This window comes from Papio anubis, chromosome 11 (assembly GCF_008728515.1).
Source record: "Papio anubis isolate 15944 chromosome 11, Panubis1.0, whole genome shotgun sequence".
Lineage (NCBI taxonomy): Eukaryota > Metazoa > Chordata > Mammalia > Primates > Cercopithecidae > Papio > Papio anubis.
Window position 1 is genome coordinate 109,455,801 of NC_044986.1, and position 17,262 is coordinate 109,473,062.

At 45.9% G+C, this 17,262-nt stretch overlaps 1 protein-coding gene across 1 annotated transcript in view; it reads left to right on the top strand.

Moving 5' to 3' along the window:
- RSU1 (Ras suppressor protein 1) overlaps nucleotides 1-11,388 on the top strand; it is a 232,276-nt gene extending 220,888 nt beyond the window's left edge. The window contains exon 9 of the mRNA XM_031652473.1: nucleotides 8,614-11,388. Within this exon, the coding sequence (XP_031508333.1) occupies nucleotides 8,614-8,716 (103 nt within the window). The 3' untranslated portion in view covers nucleotides 8,717-11,388. The remainder of the gene's footprint in view (nucleotides 1-8,613) is intronic.
- The last annotated feature ends 5,874 nt before the right edge of the window (nucleotides 11,389-17,262 follow it).

Here is a 17,262-nt window from a genome sequence, read left to right on the forward strand (position 1 = left end):
TCTATTTGTGGAGATTTTAAATTTAGGATCCTACCAGAAGATTACAGATTAGAAGCAAAATTATTTTTCTCCATTATTTTCACTGGCCATATCCTGCGATTTTAAAATTGGTTCTTTTCTTGGTCTGTATGAGGACTCGCCATGGAAACACCCAAAACAACAGTAGGGACACATATGACACGAGCGAACGACTTCAGAGCAGCATATTGCACCTCTCACATACCTGGCATTCTGAAAGACAATATTTACATCGCACACAATGTGTTTCTAGCAGTGCCTGGAGTGTATAGACTACAAAAGAAGTGAAGCCTGCACTCCCTGCCCTGCAGAAAATGGTAGACTTCTTAAGAAAACAAAACCAAGATGGGAGGTGAGGTAACTTAGTGCTTTAAGAGTTTGGACTTTGGAGTCATTGCCTGGGTTTATCAGAGCCTCAAGCTGCTAAGCCTCAATTTCCTCATCTGACAAATAATGATCATAATAGTAGCTTCCTCGTTGGGTTGTTGCAGCAGTGAATAATGAATGCACATTAGCTGCACTGGAAATGTCGTGCTATGATCACAGCACCCTGCTGATGTTTTGAGATAACACGCCAAGGTCAGGAGTCACTTTATGTATCAAGGACTTAGGGATGAGATCCTGATGCATCCCGTAGGGCTTTGTGACAGCAGAATGGAGAAGGTGAGGAGCAAGCTGTGAAAGTCCTCAAGGCCTCAAAATACGGACAGTTGCAGAGGGGACCTAAGCAGGCATTCCTGGCAGTAATAACACAGATAAGCAGCAACAACAGAAACAAGCCAAAAGGAATGTTGGCTGTCAGGAAAGGCTTATCTCAGGCCTCAGATTGATTTAGCCCTCTTTTCATTTTTCAAAACACTTCGGTGAGCCCAGGGCAACCTGATTATCAGTTCACCCGCCAGGTAGATAATGGGCGAGTACTCCCCTTTTCCAGTTCAGATGGCAGAGGTTCTGGAAAGATACAGGACTCTGAGGCTACACAGCTAGTAAGTGACAGAAGTCACACTCACTCCATCTTTCCTGCATGCTGCCCTGCTTGCCTTAGTGCAGAGAGAGAGGACATTGGGCGAGCCAGGTCCCCCAACCGCTTGCGCTGTGGCTGCTCGGTGCCAGTTGCCAGGCTGGGTACCCCATCCAGCAGCCAGGACATTGGGCGAGCCACGTCCCCCAACCGCTTGCGCTGTGGCTGCTCTGTGCCAGGTGCCAGGCTGGGTACCCCATCCAGCAGCCAGGGGTTGCTGTTTTTCATGCATGCACCAGGAAGAGTTGTGCAGACATCCTGTGTAGGACACACTGAGAAGGGAAGTCACCTGCGTCAGGAAGACCAAGGAGGGAACCATTATAATAATTGAATGGCCATGTGACGTGGGCCTGATTAGGAGAAAAAAGGAATGGATGATGGAAATAAGAATAAACGAGGTGCCATAAAACAGCTAGTTAATGAGTTACAGATCTTTAGAGGAGCTGATGAAAGCTGTGGTCCCTTTCTGCTGAAATATACACATACAACTTTAGAGTTTCAGACACTTCTGGGGTCCTAGGCTAAGAACGTCTACTGTAGAAGAAACTAAACTTCTATCAGACCTGATTAGTATGGTGACCAAAAAAGAGAGAATGTCAAAATGACTTCAGCATCTGCTCCTGAAGTTCTAGAGACATGGAGGGACAGACCTGTGGAAGGTGGGGTGAGGGACTCTTCCCTGCCTTTTGGGGTTTGATAGCCAAATTGTCCCAGTGGGCTGAAGAGGATGAGGACTTGGAGAGCGGCTGCTCAGAAACAATCATGAAAGTTATAAAATTAGATGGGAAGAAGACACAAAGACACACAAGGACCATTGAGGTGTCCAGAGAGAAAACAAGAATCAGGATGACATCCTAGAGCCAAGGGAGAACATTTTTAAGAATGAGTGGCTTGGCGGAGGGCATTGCAGGGGAGGAGGGGCGGTCTTCCTTGCTGCTGCAGCAAAGGGACGTGAGACCCTTGGATCTGACGTAAGACTCAGTTTTTTCAAAAATGAAGATGCCCGCATTAAATAAAATCCATGTATCAGCCAGGCGCAGTGGCTTACGCCTGTGATCCCAGCACTTTGGGAGGCCGAGGTGAGAGGGTTGCTTGAGCCCGAGTTCAAAACTAGCCTAGCAACATAGTGAGACCCCCATCTCTACAATAAGATTTTAAAGTAAGCCAGGCATGAGGGTCTGCACCTGTAGTCCCAGCTACTTGGGAGGGTGAGGCAGGAATCCCTTAAGGCCAGAGGTCAGTGCTGCAGTGAGCTGTGATCATGCCACTGCATTCCTGGGTGACAGATCCATACCCTGTCTCAGGAAGAAAAAAAAAAAATCCACGTGTCGTGTGATAGAAAATCATGCATAATACATACTGCTTACAAAAAGAAAATGTTGCAAAAGTTATTCTGAGTACAGTAGACTGGAATTTTTTGCTGTACAATCTTAGCCATCCATACATGGCAGTGGTCAGTTGCAAGGAGCTTGAAGCGGCCTGTCTGCAGGCTGTTTTCACAGCACACCGGCGAGGTCACCAGCCTGCCAACCCAGGCGGTCTCCAGGATCATTTCCCAGTGATCCTTCTACAGGTGGGCTTCAGCAGGGTTCCTGGGGTGGCTGCTTAGGGCAGGGCCCACTCCCGCGTTGGTGTTGGGGCTTCACAGTGAGATATAGAGCCCCTGTGAGCCTAGCTGTCTGGTTCACTCATCTCCCACCACTGAGAGCATTGCAGGCATCTCATCTTTGAAACCATTTTCAGCAACAGAAGCCTATTCATCAGACTCTCAAGAGCAATTGATCCTCTTGTGTCACTTCAGAGTGCTCTTTCTCGGTTTTTCCCACATCTTAATTGTCTCCCAGTTCTCTTCTCCAAATCCTGGGTTTCAGGGGAGAGAAGATGTTCTAGGGCTCCATGCCAAAGGGTTTCCTCCAGTTCCTGGGCTGAGCATTTTACCCACCAGCCACTGCAGCCCCATGGGTGACCTTGGGCCAGGCTCCCTTTATCACTTTCCAGCTGGCATAGCTGAGTGGCAGTGCCCGCCGAAGCTTTCCCAGAAAGATCTGCACCAAAGTGCAGATTCTGGGCAGCACGAGGGCGTGGCAGCAGCCTGCAAGAGATGGAAGGAGCTGGCCCTGGTAGCCTGCGTCAAAGAAGCTTCCTGAGAGGTTAGAGGCGGCAGCTGTCATTGTGAAATGCCTACTGTGTGCCCAACGAACAAGAGCATTTCCCTAATTTAATCTTCTCCCAAACCCTCCATGGTAGCTGGGAATCTTCATCTTCCTTTTGCAGATGGAGACATCAGACTGTTGGAGGTGAGCGAGGTTCCCCAGGGCACACATCATTCAGGACCAAGCAGGGTGCGGAAGGCAGAGGTGATTGTCAATCTCAGAGACTGTTCTCCAGGAATCCCCAGTGCAGGGTGCAGTGGGCTCCTGTAGGGCCAGACAGGTGCCACGTGAGCAGAGAGCTGCGGTGGCCCCGAGGGTACACGCTGTCTCGGAGGGGACAGTGGTGCCAGGGTCTGAGGGATGGTTGGGGTTTCCCAGGTGCAGGAGATGGAGAAGCTGCGTTCACCAAAGCCCTGGGGGAAAAGTACAAGTTACGAGAGGTCAGGACAAACGTTTTTCACCAACGCTGGCACTTCCCCGCATGGCGCTGCGTGGTCTGGCACTGTCTTTCCTCTCAGGAACTGCAAGGAATAGGATGTCTTTCAATGGCACTGGCTGCTGTGTCCTCTGTACTCAGTCACTGCTACAAATTCAATCCAGGTACATGCAAAACACAAGCCACGAGTGTTAGCTTCAGAGGGTGGGGCGACAGGGACCAGCCAGTTCATACTAGCAAGGGGACAATTTGCAAACCTGTTTTCACTTCCTCTCATAAAAACTACACCCATTTTTCCTTTGGGACACACCTTGCCTCTCTGAATCTTGGTTCTTTCATTTTTCCATCTTTCTAATTTACCCCCGAAATTCATTTTTCCTATTGAAATTAAGCAGAATCCTCATGGACAGGCCACCCTGTGAGGCCCAGAGAGGCTCAGCTACTATGTGAGTTCTCTACTGCTGCTCTAACAGATTACCAAAAACTTAGTAGTTGAAAACAAAACGAATGTATTACCTGGTAGTTCTGGAGGTCAGAAGTCTGAAACCAGTGTTGCTACATTGCATCTTTCAGATTCTAGGGAAGAGGTTTCCTTGCTTTTCTGGCTTACACAGACCACCTGTGTTCCTTGGTTCATAGCCCTTTCCCCCATCTTCAGAGGCTGCAGTGTAACATCTTCAAATCTCTTTCAGTCTGACCCCCTGTTTTTATTTTTGATTGATTGTTAAGGTCTTGCCCTATGGCCAGGCTGGATTGCAGTGGGGTGATCATGGCTCACTGTAGCCTGAAACTCCCAAGCTCAAGCAATGCTCCCAGCACAGCCTCCCAAGTAAGTAGCCGGGACTACAGGTGAGCTCCACTACACCTGGCTAATTTTTTTTTGTACTCTTTGTAGAGATGGGGTCTCCCTATGTTGCCCAGGCTGGTCGTGAACTCCTGGCCTCAAGCAGTCCTCCCACCTTGGCCTCCTAAAGCGCTGGGATTACAGATGTGTATCCCTGCACCTGGTCCCTCCTGCTGCTTTCTTATAAGGACCCTTTTGATGACACTGAGCCCACAGGATCATCCAGGATTCTCTTCCCAGCTCAAGGTTCTTAACTAAGTCATGCCTGCAGAGTCCCCACTGCCATGGAAAGTAACAGTCACAGGTTTCAGGGATCAGATGTGGCCACCTTTGGGAGCTGTGATTCTGTCTACCACACTTACTTGCCCAATTGAGGCCCCGTGGCTCGTAACTGGCAGAGCCAGGAATGCAACACCAGACTGTGGAGTTTGTTGTGACTACACCGCCACTGCCGTAGCCACATCCCCGTGAAAATGGCCACTTATGGCCGCTTAGCAAAACGCCAGCGCTCCTCTGCCCACACAGCTGGAGGAGGTAAAGGATCGTGCGGCGGACAGCAGCGTCATCCAGCCCTGCCGATGACTCACTGAGGAAGTGGGCCATGCATTTAGCTCTGTCTTAGTTGCTTGCTTCAAAGAGGATTAAAACCTTTGTTCCAGCGGTGTTTGGGGATTTAGCGTTGATAGAAAATACTGTGTTATTTTGCAGAGGAAACAGCCCTAAAGAAGGAAGGTAATCATATAATTATTTTGATTTAATCACTCTTGACTGTAACCCCACGTCTGTCCTACTTTTCAGCAAGCACTTGCTGGCTGCTTCCAGTAGATTTGCCATGGTGCTGGGCTTACCGAACCAGCCTGCAATGAAGACAAACGACATCTCTAGCTTCCAGATAAAGAAACTGAGGCATGGAGAGGGAGGCGAACATTGGTAATCATTTGCCCAGAGTCAACAGCTAATAAATGTAAAAAGCAGGATTTGAACAGCAAGTTCAGGGCCGCCGGCTCCCACCTGGCCCTGTGTAGTGACTTGCTCTGCAGCTCCAGGACGTTCAGACCCACACTGGGATCTGAATGTAAAAAGGCAGAGACTGAAACACGAACATTCCAGTTCACTCCGAAAAAGGAGAAGAGCCCTGCAGCTTTTGCAACCCCTTCTGAAATGGCTTGCCTGGATTCCCGTCGTCAGGGCCCAGCTGAACACCCACCCCTTCTGGGAAGCCCCCACACCCACCTCAGCCCTTCCCTCATTCAAGACATGACACGAAGAAGGGCCTTGTCAATTCCTTTCAATTCCTACAGCTCCTCTCCCTCTGCTAACCTCTTATCATTGCCAAGACCCTTTCTTTACACTCAAGTGTTGCTAGGTTTCCATGGGCATGAACTGTGGAGTCATCTGTCGACTTTTAGAATCCTTACGGTTTAGAGGCCAGGTGCGTGGCTCACGCCTGTAATCCCAGAACTTTGGGAGGTCAAGGTGGGTAGATCATTTGAGGTCAGGAGTTCGAGACCAGCCTGGCCAATGTAGCAAAACCCCATCTCTTCTAAAAATACAAAAATTAGGCCGGGCGCGGTGGCTCAAGCCTGTAATCCTAGCACTTTGGGAGGCCGAGACGGGCGGATCACGAGGTCAGGAGATCGAGACCATCCTGGTGAAACCCCGTCTCTACTAAAAAATACGAAAAACTAGCCGGGTGAGGTGGCGGATGCCTGTAGTCCCAGCTACTCGGGAGGCTGAGGCAGGAGAATGGCGTAAACCCAGGAGGTGGAGCTTGCAGTGAGCTGAGATCCGGCCACTGCACTCCAGCCTGGGCGACAGAGCAAGACTCCGTCTCAAAAAAAAAAAAAAAAAAAAAAAAAAAAAATACAAAAATTAGGCAGGCATGGTGGCAAACGCTTGCAATTCCAGCTGCTTAGGAGGCTGAGGCACGAGAATCACTTGAACTCAGGAGGCAGAAGCTGCAGTGAACTGAAATAGTGCCACTGCACTCCAGCCTGGGTGACAGAGCAAGACTCCATCTGAAGAAAAAAAAAAAGAATCTTTAAAGTTTGAAACTATCTTTGAATAAGAATATACATACATATTTTTTTGCTCTGTGCAGATAAGGGGTTGGGAAAGAGAGGGAAGATCTCTGAGGGTATAAGGAAGCTGTGTGTATCGCTGAAGCTGGGACAGGGCTACTGTCTCCATTACACGAGCAAAAAGACCTCTAAATTCCTACAGATGTGGAAAACCAATTTCCAGGCTCTCATGTTCTGTCTAGTACATATGGAACCTTCTTGATGCATAAGAGTGGCCTCCCCTTTTCCTGGAGAGCAACCCCAGCACCTGGCTGGATGTGTACACCCTGGCTCGTAGGTCTGTCTCTGGCCAGCTCTGAACCCTGCGTTCTGTACTCCGTGAGAGTGACTGTCGATGGAACCTGCTTGTACCGCCTCCAAGGTGACACTTGGAAGACTGGAATAGAATACAGCATGGCCTCTCAAAACCATAGTGTCCAGCTTTCCTGGATCACAAAATCAGTTGGGCAGTTCCATCTGCCAGCCCTTCCCCTCTGCCTGTCAGCCATGGTGCAGATGTCGTCCAGAACACTAGTATTGGAGGCCAGGCACAGTGGCTCATCCCTGTAATCCACTTTGGGAGGCCAAGGCAGGAGGATTGCTTGGGGCCAGGAGTTTAAGACCAGCCTGGGCAACAAAGTGAGACCCCATGTCTATGAAAATAATTTTTTTTTGGTGGTGCATCGTGACTCAAGGCCTGCAATCCCAGCACTTTGAGACGCCAAGGTGGGTGGATCACTGTAAGTCAAGAGTTCAAGACCAGCCTGGCCAACATGGTAAAACCCCATCACTACTAAAAAATGCGAAATCAGCTGGGCGTGGTGGTGCATGCCTGTAAGCCCAGTTACTCAGGAGGCTGAGGCAGGAGAATCGCTTGAACCTGGAAGGCGGAGGTTGCAGTGAGCCAAGATCACACCACTGCACTCCAGCCTGGGCAACAGAACGGGACTCAGTCTTAAAAAAATATATATTTTATATATATATATATATATTTTTTTTTTTTAATTAGCTAGGCATGGTGGCATATATGTGTAGTCCAGCTACTCAGGAATTCTGAGGCGTGAGATCACTTGAACCCAGGAGTTTGAGGCTGCAGTGAGCTATGATCGTACCACTTGCCCTCCAGCCTGGGGAACAGAGTGACAGAGTGAGACACTCAAAAAAAAAATGCCAGACGCCAGTATATGCTAAACAGCCCAAGACGCCAGCATCCAGAGAGTGTGTATATTCCTCGTGTGGATACTGGAGCTGAGGCCACCTGGTACAGGGACGTCAGGCTCTGTGCCAAACCTCATTCATAGCGACTACAGGCTGTGGAGCTGGGTATGCCCTTGCTGTAGAGGACCTGAGACACCCGCCAGGCTCTCTTGGAGACACAGTTATATCAATAAAAGGAGATAAGTTTGAGCTGTATTTATTTTAGGGTGGCTTTTAATTTGTTTTAATCAGAATTACTCATAAATTATCGATTAATTACCTTCTACTGTTCAGTTAAATCCTCTCAGCTACAGAGGCAGCTTCGCTGTGCAATGAATGCCATCCACCGTAATTATAGGGCACTTTGTCAGCATTTAATCAGCGGTACTTATTAATGTGGCATTGATGTGTGTTAGCCCGCCCCACGCTATCTATCATGGGTGAGCAGCCAGCACAGATTCGGACACCATTGCTCTCTGTCCCATTAGCCAGCCCCCGGGCTTTCGAGCCAAGGCATCATGCTCACTTTTCACTAAATAGACACTCTGTCTCGTCCATTCAATTCCATTTTTATCATTGTCGACTTAAACACTCATAAGCTTTTGAACTTCAGTCCAGAACGGCTGAGCAGGGCCTGACCAGTTCTCCCAGTGAGTGTGAAATCCCAAGAGACTGGTCCGTGATCGGACATCATGGCATGGCGTGCATGTGTAAGAGAATTTTATATTCAACACAGCATATGACCTAGAGAATACAGAAGTGATCTTTTGGTTTCCTTTGGCTTACTATTTCTGGAGATTCTTCTATTCCTGAAAGCTCTTCCAATGAAAGCTATGTTGTGTTGGCAAACTAGATCTGATGGTGTCCTTTCTCTGTCTTTGCAGCCTCTATGGCAGACACATGCAGGCCAACCCAGAACCACCAAAGAAGAATAATGACAAATCGAAGAAGATCAGCCGGAAACCCCTGGCAGCCAAGAACAGATAAGGAAGGGGTTGGCATCGGCTGGCCTTCCAGCACCTTCTCTCTCCAACACTTCATTCTCTCTTGCTCTGTCTCTCAAATAAACACAATGCGTGTGTGGCCTTTTTTATTTTTCTTTTCACTCTGTAATGCTTCCCACCTTACCTTTTAGATTCTTTTGGTAGGTGGGAGATTGTTGTAAGGTCTTTAAACCATTTCCATTTGTTTCTTTAAAATTACGAAAAGCAGGGAACAAAGCTCTTATTCAACTGCAAATTCCATAGTGGGCTCAGGCTTTTGTTGAATAGACATCACAAGGTTGCTTATTATCAAAAGAATAATTAAAATCATGTAACCATTTAAATGTCACTGTTAACACTTTTCACTCTTTCTATTGATTCACACAACTCATTATTTTGCTTTATTAAAAATCTTCGCCACCGAGATATGTTAATTTAACTTACAAATGATTTTAATAAAATCTTGAGTTTGTATCACATGTTACTTGTTGACCCAGAATAAAAGAACAGTCTGATTTTGGGGTATAACACATCTTCATTTACTTTTCTCCCCCAAAATCATCTTGTCCAATTTTATTGGTTATACATGATAAACTTTTCATGAAAGAAATGCAAAATTAAATCACAGTTCGTTTCTTCTCACATTAATTTGTCAAGTTTTTTTTTTTTCTTTGAAGACTTTCTAAATTAGGAAGCAGAAAAACAAATCTCTAGGAGATTCTGCCAAAGGATTTTGGAAAGTAGCATTCCTTCGCCGAAGAAATGGTGATTTCTGCCAGGGGCTGGTAGACAAGAACTGTGAAAGGGAGAGAGAAAAAACCTCAACTATGTTTTTTGTCACGGCAGAAAATCTGCTCACATCAAAGCATTCTTCTAAGCGACTTCGATGCCAAGGAAGTTGTGTAAATGTGCACACGCTACACCACACCCAGGGTGGAAACCACAGTTGCAGAGTCATTGAACAATCAATTGTTTGACATCTGTGAGGCAGCTTTCCTTCTTCTCAACAGGGAAACCTATGACAATGAAAATAAATGCAAGCTCAGGTTTTGTGCTCACTGAAAGGGCTGCCAACCCCAGAAGGCCTCCAAAAAAAAAAAAAAAGTGTGAAGATGCACCATCTTTTCAAATGGCCTGGGAGAGGGGGCCTACCCTTCTCTGCTGTGTCCTTTCAACTTCCCAGTTGAGCTCCCAAGACCAGGACGCACTGGGGCGTATAAAAATCCAAAATCAAAATCAAGCAACAAGTTCTGAGTTAATTAGGAAACAGACTTTGCATTTCAATCAGAGAGGCCAGAGAGCAAGGTCTAAACTTCTGGCTTCTAGACAACTTCCTGATAGAACATTTAACTGTGGGAAGAGGCTTCCCCAGGTCCCATCTATCCCTGTTTAGGGATAGAGTTGATAACATTTTTGTAGGTGGCATGTTTGCCTCTACCTGAATTTTTTGAATTGATTTTTGAGCTTTTGAGATTCCAGGAGGGAGGACAAGGCCTCTGCTGTTGTGGATAGGAAAGGCTTAACCTAAAATTAAACCAGCAACGAAACATTAGTAAAAATCTAACAATATGAAGGGCTCTTATGAGTGATTTTTTTCAAAAGATGAAAACTCCAGAAACGCACAGGAATGAAATACCTCCCAGAAACATGAAGCAATCATCGAAGACTCACTGGTAATATTTTTTAAAAGTATACAAATCAAAGCAAAAATAAGCATGTGTAACAATGAGAAATGTGCAAATATTTTTTAAGGCAGTACTAAGTGCATGAGGAGTAACATGAAATAAACATTCTTTCACACAGCTACTGGGAATATAAATTTCTCTCCAGAAAGGTCGTGGCAGTTTGACGATAGGTGGCAAAACCTGAAGATTGTGTACTTGGGCACAGTTTTTATTTCTAGGAATGTATCCTGAGGAAATTATTAAACTGCAGTGTTTAGAAATTGTCCGTATAGCATTGTATACACAAGAAAAACAGACAAAAGTCTGATGCCTGTCAGTGGAAAAGAGGTTCAATGAATGATGGTGTATCTGCATGAGGTTTCCATGACATTAAAAATTGTTGAACAATGGCCACGCACAGTGGCTCACGCCTGTAATCCTAGCACTTTGGGAGGCCAAGGTGGGAAGACTGCCTGAGCTCACGAATTCTAGACCAGCCTGGGTAACACGGTGAAACCCTATCTCTACTAAAATACAAAAAATTAGCCGGGCGTGGCAGTGTGCGCCTGTAGTCCCAGCTACTCTGGAGGCTGAGGCAGGAGAATTGATTGAACCCAGGAGGCAGAGGTTGCAGTGAGCTGAGATTGCACCACTGCACTCCAGCCTGGTCGAAAGAGCAAGATTCCATTTCCAAGAAAAAAAAATTGTTCAACAATAAGGGCAAAGGGAGAGAATCATAACATCTGATTAAATAGAAAAAGCAAGATTTTTAAAACGACCTATGTAAGGGTGGTCCCAGCTGTGTCAAAAGGAAGCTATGTGTGTAATATGTATGCATAAAAAATTAAATAGAGATAGAACACAATTTTAAGGCAGATAAATTATCTCCGTATTGCGAACTAAGACTTTCTAGAATTTTACACTTACTCATTCTGTACTTAAATTTTTTCTAATGAACACATATACTTTTGTAATCAGAAAATATTAAATACATGTATTTTTCAAAATGAAATTGGTATGTCATGGTATGTTATGCAATCCAGGAAATATATAAGCTCAAGGCATAATATAAAATGTCAGGAGGGATTTTTTCTGTTTTTGTTGCCAAAATGGGTTTCAGGTCTCTTCCTACAGTTTTTAGTTACTTGATATCTGGATCAGCAAACAAAATATCCAAAGTTTGAAAGGTGGCCCTTTTTTTTTTTTTTTTTGAGATGGAGTCTCACTCTGTCACCCAGGTTGAATTGCAATACCATGATCTCAGCCCACCGCAACCTCCGCCTCTCGGGTTCAAGCGATTCTGTCTCAGCCTCCCGAGTAGCTGGGATTCAGGCACCTACTGCCACGCCCAATTAATTTTTGTATTTTTAGTAGAGACGGGATTTCACCATGTTGGCCAGGCTGGTCTCAAACTCCTGGCCTCAGGTGATCCATCCGCCCACCTCGGCCTCCCAAAGTGCTGAAACTAAGTCATGAGCCACTGCGCCTGGCCGAAAGGTGGCCTTTTCACAAAGATAGTCTAACCTTTTCGCCCAGTGATGAAATCAGCTCTCCCCGTTGATGCCTTGCAGTCCGGTCTTCCAAGTGCTAAGAGCCCACGTGTGAACCTGCGCATATATTTTTATTCCTCATTTGAAACTTCTTCCCCAGGGTTTCTCCCCTTTATGTAAAACACTTGCCTTGCCCACGTGGCTAGGTATCTTAGAGATGTTATGCAAAATACTTTCATGCACATAATCACATATGGTTTGTGCTAGAGCCTTGTGGGATAGGCAAGGCAGGTTATTTGAGAATAAACTGTATAAAGGTTCTCAGATCTAGGAGAGAAGTGTTTCTCTTTATTTGCTGGAGGTGATATAATGTTTATTAGGAGTCTATTGATTTTTTTTTTTCCCAATTAAGGTAGGAGCAAGTAGAAAAAGTGGATGGGCCATTTGGCCACAAAACCACTTCTCTAAGCTTTGTATCACCCCACGTTGGGAAATACTCCTGTGGGATAAAGCAGCAGGTCCCCAGTCACGTCAGGTTCGCCCTTTGGAATAGAAGCGACTTGTACACCACTCTGCAGAAGTGAATCTTCACTTTGATAAACTTAAATATAGAAGAGAAATCCTGTGACTGCATAGAGAACTGACTTGCCCCAATCATTGTGTCCGTATTCACCGAAAACAGAAGTTGCCCCTGTCCATGTTTTATCCTGTACTTTTACTTCCTTCTACAGACTCTGTACTCAACACGTTTGTTGCCTCGAATTGCAAAGTCAAGTCACTAATAGTTCAATTTCTAATAAAGCTTCATAGTCATAATATCCCATAAGTACCGTGTTAGAAAATCCTCTAGGCTCTACCTGTAAAACAACCCAAACTGAAGACTTTGCACCATCTTCTTCCATGCTGACCCAGGTCACCCTGCCCTCTTGCCTGTTCCACTCTGGTATCCTCTGGTGGGCCTCCTGCTTTTGCACTGAGATCTCCATGCAACAGAGCACATCTTTATATGCTGACATCACATCAGGACGCTCTTCTGCCCCCAGTCTTCCAGTGAAGTCCCCTTGTCTCTTTCACTCAGAGTGAAAGCCTAGGTTACCAGTATCTAGGTTACCCCCACTCCTCCAGGTTCTTCCCCTTAAGATTTTTGTGCAGTTGATTCTTTTCTAGAATGTTGTGCCAAATGGACCTATAACTCCTTTGCCAACTTCAAATCCTAGTTAAAAAGTCACTTTCTCAACAGAGCCTCCCCTGATTACCCTGCTTTAAATTTGCAATTTATTTGGTCAGTCACCTGCCTCCCACCCCCAGTGCAGTGGAGGCTCCTCCAGGAAAAGGGTGAGCCAGCTACAGTTCAGAGGCACCCAGACGCCAAACCTGGTCCACACCTGTTTTTGTAAATAAAGTTGTGGGAACACGGCCATTCCCATTCATTTACCTAAGGTCTGTGGCTTTTTTTTTTTTTTTTTTTTTTTTAATTTTGGAGATGGCGTCTCCCTTCGTTGCTCAGGCTGGAATGCAGTGACACAATCTCAGGTCACTGCAACCTCCACCTCCGGGGTTCAAGCAGTTGTCGTGCCTCAGCCTCCCAACTAGGTGGGATTACAGGTGTGCACCACCAGACCCGACTAATTTTTGTATTTTTAATAGAGACAGGGTTTTGCCATGTCAATTAGGCTTGTCTCGAACTCCTAGCCTCAAATGATCCATCTGCCTCAGCCTCCCAAAGTGCCGGGATTACAGGCATGAGCCACCATGCCCAGCCAGTCTGTGGCTGTTTTTACGTGACCACAACAGAGCTGACTGACAGAGAGACCCTATGGCTCACAAAGCAAGAGGTTTCTACTCTCTGGCCCTTTCCAGAGAAACTTCTGCGGATTTTTCTATCAGCTGTTACATCCCCAGCACCCAGAATGGTGCCCTGTATACAATAGGGGCTCAATAATGATTTAATTGAATAGACTACAAATTGGATCATTGTGATTTGGATGATACAAAGCTAATATTAAGGTAGAGGGAAGGGGAAAAAATCCTAGACATTCCTTTTATACTTTGTCATTCAAGGCTACTTTATCAAAGCTAAATTCTAAGGGAAAAAAAAAACTGTGAATATTACTACAGGTGAGAGTTTATGCAACCCTGTAAGAGTTCAAGCCTTTATGTGAATGTTTGGTTTTCCCTATAATTACCCAATTGTTTCATACCTGACCATTTAGCCTTCCTCAAACAACCATCAATTTCTTCAGTAACAAAACCAGAAAGGGCTGGCACCCAATTTACCTGTATGAACCCAGAAGAAGGGTTCGTGTCAAAGGTAAAATCCAAACTGCCCTTGTCAATGTGAGTCAATTCAGATGTTTAGAAGCAGCAGAACTGGCAAGTAAAGTGACAAGTCTCTGTTCTCTGGACGTTTTATGACCTGAAATCAGGCATTAATCATGTGTGTATCTCTCTATTTATAGTATCATGTGATCCTACCATATATGGTGTGTCCTTATTTTTATAATTGATCTTCCCATCAATAACAGCTTTGGGAGATTCCTGGTCTCTAACATCATGTTTCAGTTAAGACTGCATAAACATGTTCCTCTTTCTTACCACATGCTTATTTCATACACAATAGAATGTGGTGATTTGCCACTGTTAAGTTTCCCCCTTAATCTATTTTCTTTTACTAACAATAGCACTCATTGATTGAAGCCTGTTCATGTATCAGGAACTTTGTTTCCTTTCATTCTCACTCAATGGACATCCTCACTTTGTGGGAAATTTGACCTCCAAGCAATTAAGGAACTTCCTGCAAGAGCCCACAGCTGGCAAGTGGCAGAGGAAGGATGCAGAAGAACATGCATTTGACTCTAGAGCTAATGTCCTTTCCTCAATCCCACATCACACTCTGCTGTCAATCAAGACTCCCTTGGCCTATCCAAAGGCAGCAGTTTTCCTTCCCATGACCTCTTAAATTGGAGTTTCTGCTTTTGAGCTCCTGAAGCGTTCATTTTATTAACACATTTAAGTTACTGCACGATGACAGCTTTACCTCATTTCTATAAATGACAGACCTTTGGTTTCTGCTGTCTCTGTTCCCCATGCTTGGTCAGGCAACAGCATCTCTCTGATGGTTCAGTGATGGATCGAGCAAAGCAGATAAGCCTTACTTCTGAGAATAAGTTTGCCCTTTCCCCGTCTCATCCAGAAATTCACTTCCCACACTGTCCTATCAATGAACTATTTTACTCCAAAGGGGATTCCCTCATATGACCCACCCAAAGAGCAGCGCTTCCTGAAATAGGTAGAAAGTGGCTTTGGGTTTCATTTTGAAGCAGGTTTGGGTTGGCATGATCAGATCACCTGGAGACTTTGTTTTTAGTCATTCAATCAGAGACAGGGCTGGGTGAGGTGGCTCAACATCTGTAATCCTAGCACTTGGGGAGACCACGGTGGGAGGATCGCTTGAACTCAGGAGTTAGAGACCAGCCTGGGCAACACAGTGAAAACCCACACAAGCAAAAAAAAAACTTTTAATTGAAATAGGATGTGGTCAGGGTCCTGAAGCACTGGATGAGAATCAATGGAGGACTGGTGGAGCTGGATCTTAAGAATGGAAAGCCTGGGTGGACAATGGAGATCCTATAAAGAAGGAAAGGAAGGAAGGAAAGAGGAAGGAAGGAGGGAGGGAGGAAATGGAAGGTGGAAGGGGGGGGAAGGGGAAGGAAGGGGGAAGGGGAAGGAAGGGAAGGGGAAGGAGGGGAAGGAGGAAGGAAGGAAGGGGGGGAAAGGGAGGGAGGGGGGAAGGAATGATGAAGGATAAAAGGAGGGAGGGGCTGGGAGGGGAAGGAAGGGGGAAGGAGGGAGGAAGGAGGGGGGAAGGAAGGAAGGAAGGGGGAAGGAAAGGAAGGAAAGGAAGGAAGGAAGGAAGGAAGGAAAGGAAGGGAATGGAGGAAGGAATGAAGGAATGAAGGAGGGGAGGGAAGGAAAGGGAAGGGAAGCAGGGAAGGAAGGAAGGAAGGAATGGACTGAAGATCTCATCTGATCCATCCCATTCAATAGAAGAACGGAAACATGGATTCAAACACACAGAACGCCTATTCGAATGGATTCTAATGCCCTATTGATGTTTTTCCCTAAGCATTTATATTCCTTCTATAAATGGAGAGACCGTGTCCCATAATGGGATATAAGAGTCAGCTAATATCTCTAATAAGTTTTCAGACCCAGCAATTAGCAGTGAATTAAGCAATCAGGGTTGGATAAGAATATAGCATTATCAGAAAAGACTTGTAATTAGAATTGCTCATCTCCAGTTACTTAGGGGCTGTGTGAGACCCTCCTTAGAATCGACAAGCCTTCAGTTACATAGCTGACATACACACAGCTCCCTGGAGTTAAGAATTGTGCTGTCCCCTAACATCCACCCCAGGAAGCCTCCCTGTCCGCATTCACAGGACCCGCTTTATCTGTCTCTGGAGACAGTCTTCTGGATACATCTACTGCCCAGCACACTGACACTGCCATTTCCAGTGTACAGATGTTGTCAGCAAAACTGACTCCTTCCTGCCCCAGGAAGAAAGCTTTCCCACTGACTAATAGCTGAAAGCAGGGAAAGAAGCACAATCCATTCATAACTCCCCCAGAGCACCACCCAAAATAGCCCTGCCACACCAGGTGGACAATCTCGCTGTTTGCGTGGGCTGCTGTATTTGTCATTGTGCAATCAGGATTTTAACAAAGAGCCACTTTTTAACTCACCATGCACAATGCAGCTGCGAAACCCAGTATTTTCATTAAGGAAGGCTGGGTCTAAGATCCAGACCATCAAACCATTTAGCAGCTCCAGTGTGAGACGGAGCTTTGCTGTGGCCGGTTAGGATCAGTAACTGGAAGGATTTGAATGAAAGGCCATAAAGACACGAGGCCAGGCATGATGGCTCATGTCTGTAATTCCAGCACTTCAGGAGGCCAAGGTGGGAGGATCTCTTGAGGCCAGGAGTTTGAGACCAGTCTGGGCAACACAGGGAGACACTGTCTACAAAAATTTTTTTGTTTTTTGTTTTTGAGACACAGTCCTGGTCTGTTACCCAAACTGGGGTGCAGTGGGGCAATCTCTGCTCACTACAACCTCTGCCTCCGGGGTTCAAGTGATTCTGCTGCCTCAGCCTCCTGAGTAGCTGGGATTACAGGCATGCGCCACCACACCCAGCTAATATTTTGTATTTTTAGTAGAGATGGGGTTTGGCCATGTTGGCCAGGCTGGTCTTGAACCTCTGACCTCAGGTGATCCACGTGTCTTGGGTCCGCAAGGTGCTGGGATTAGAGGCGTGAGCCGCCACCACACCAGGCCTACAAAAAACATCCTAAAAATTAGCCAGGCCTGATGGCAAGCACCTGTAGTCCTAGCT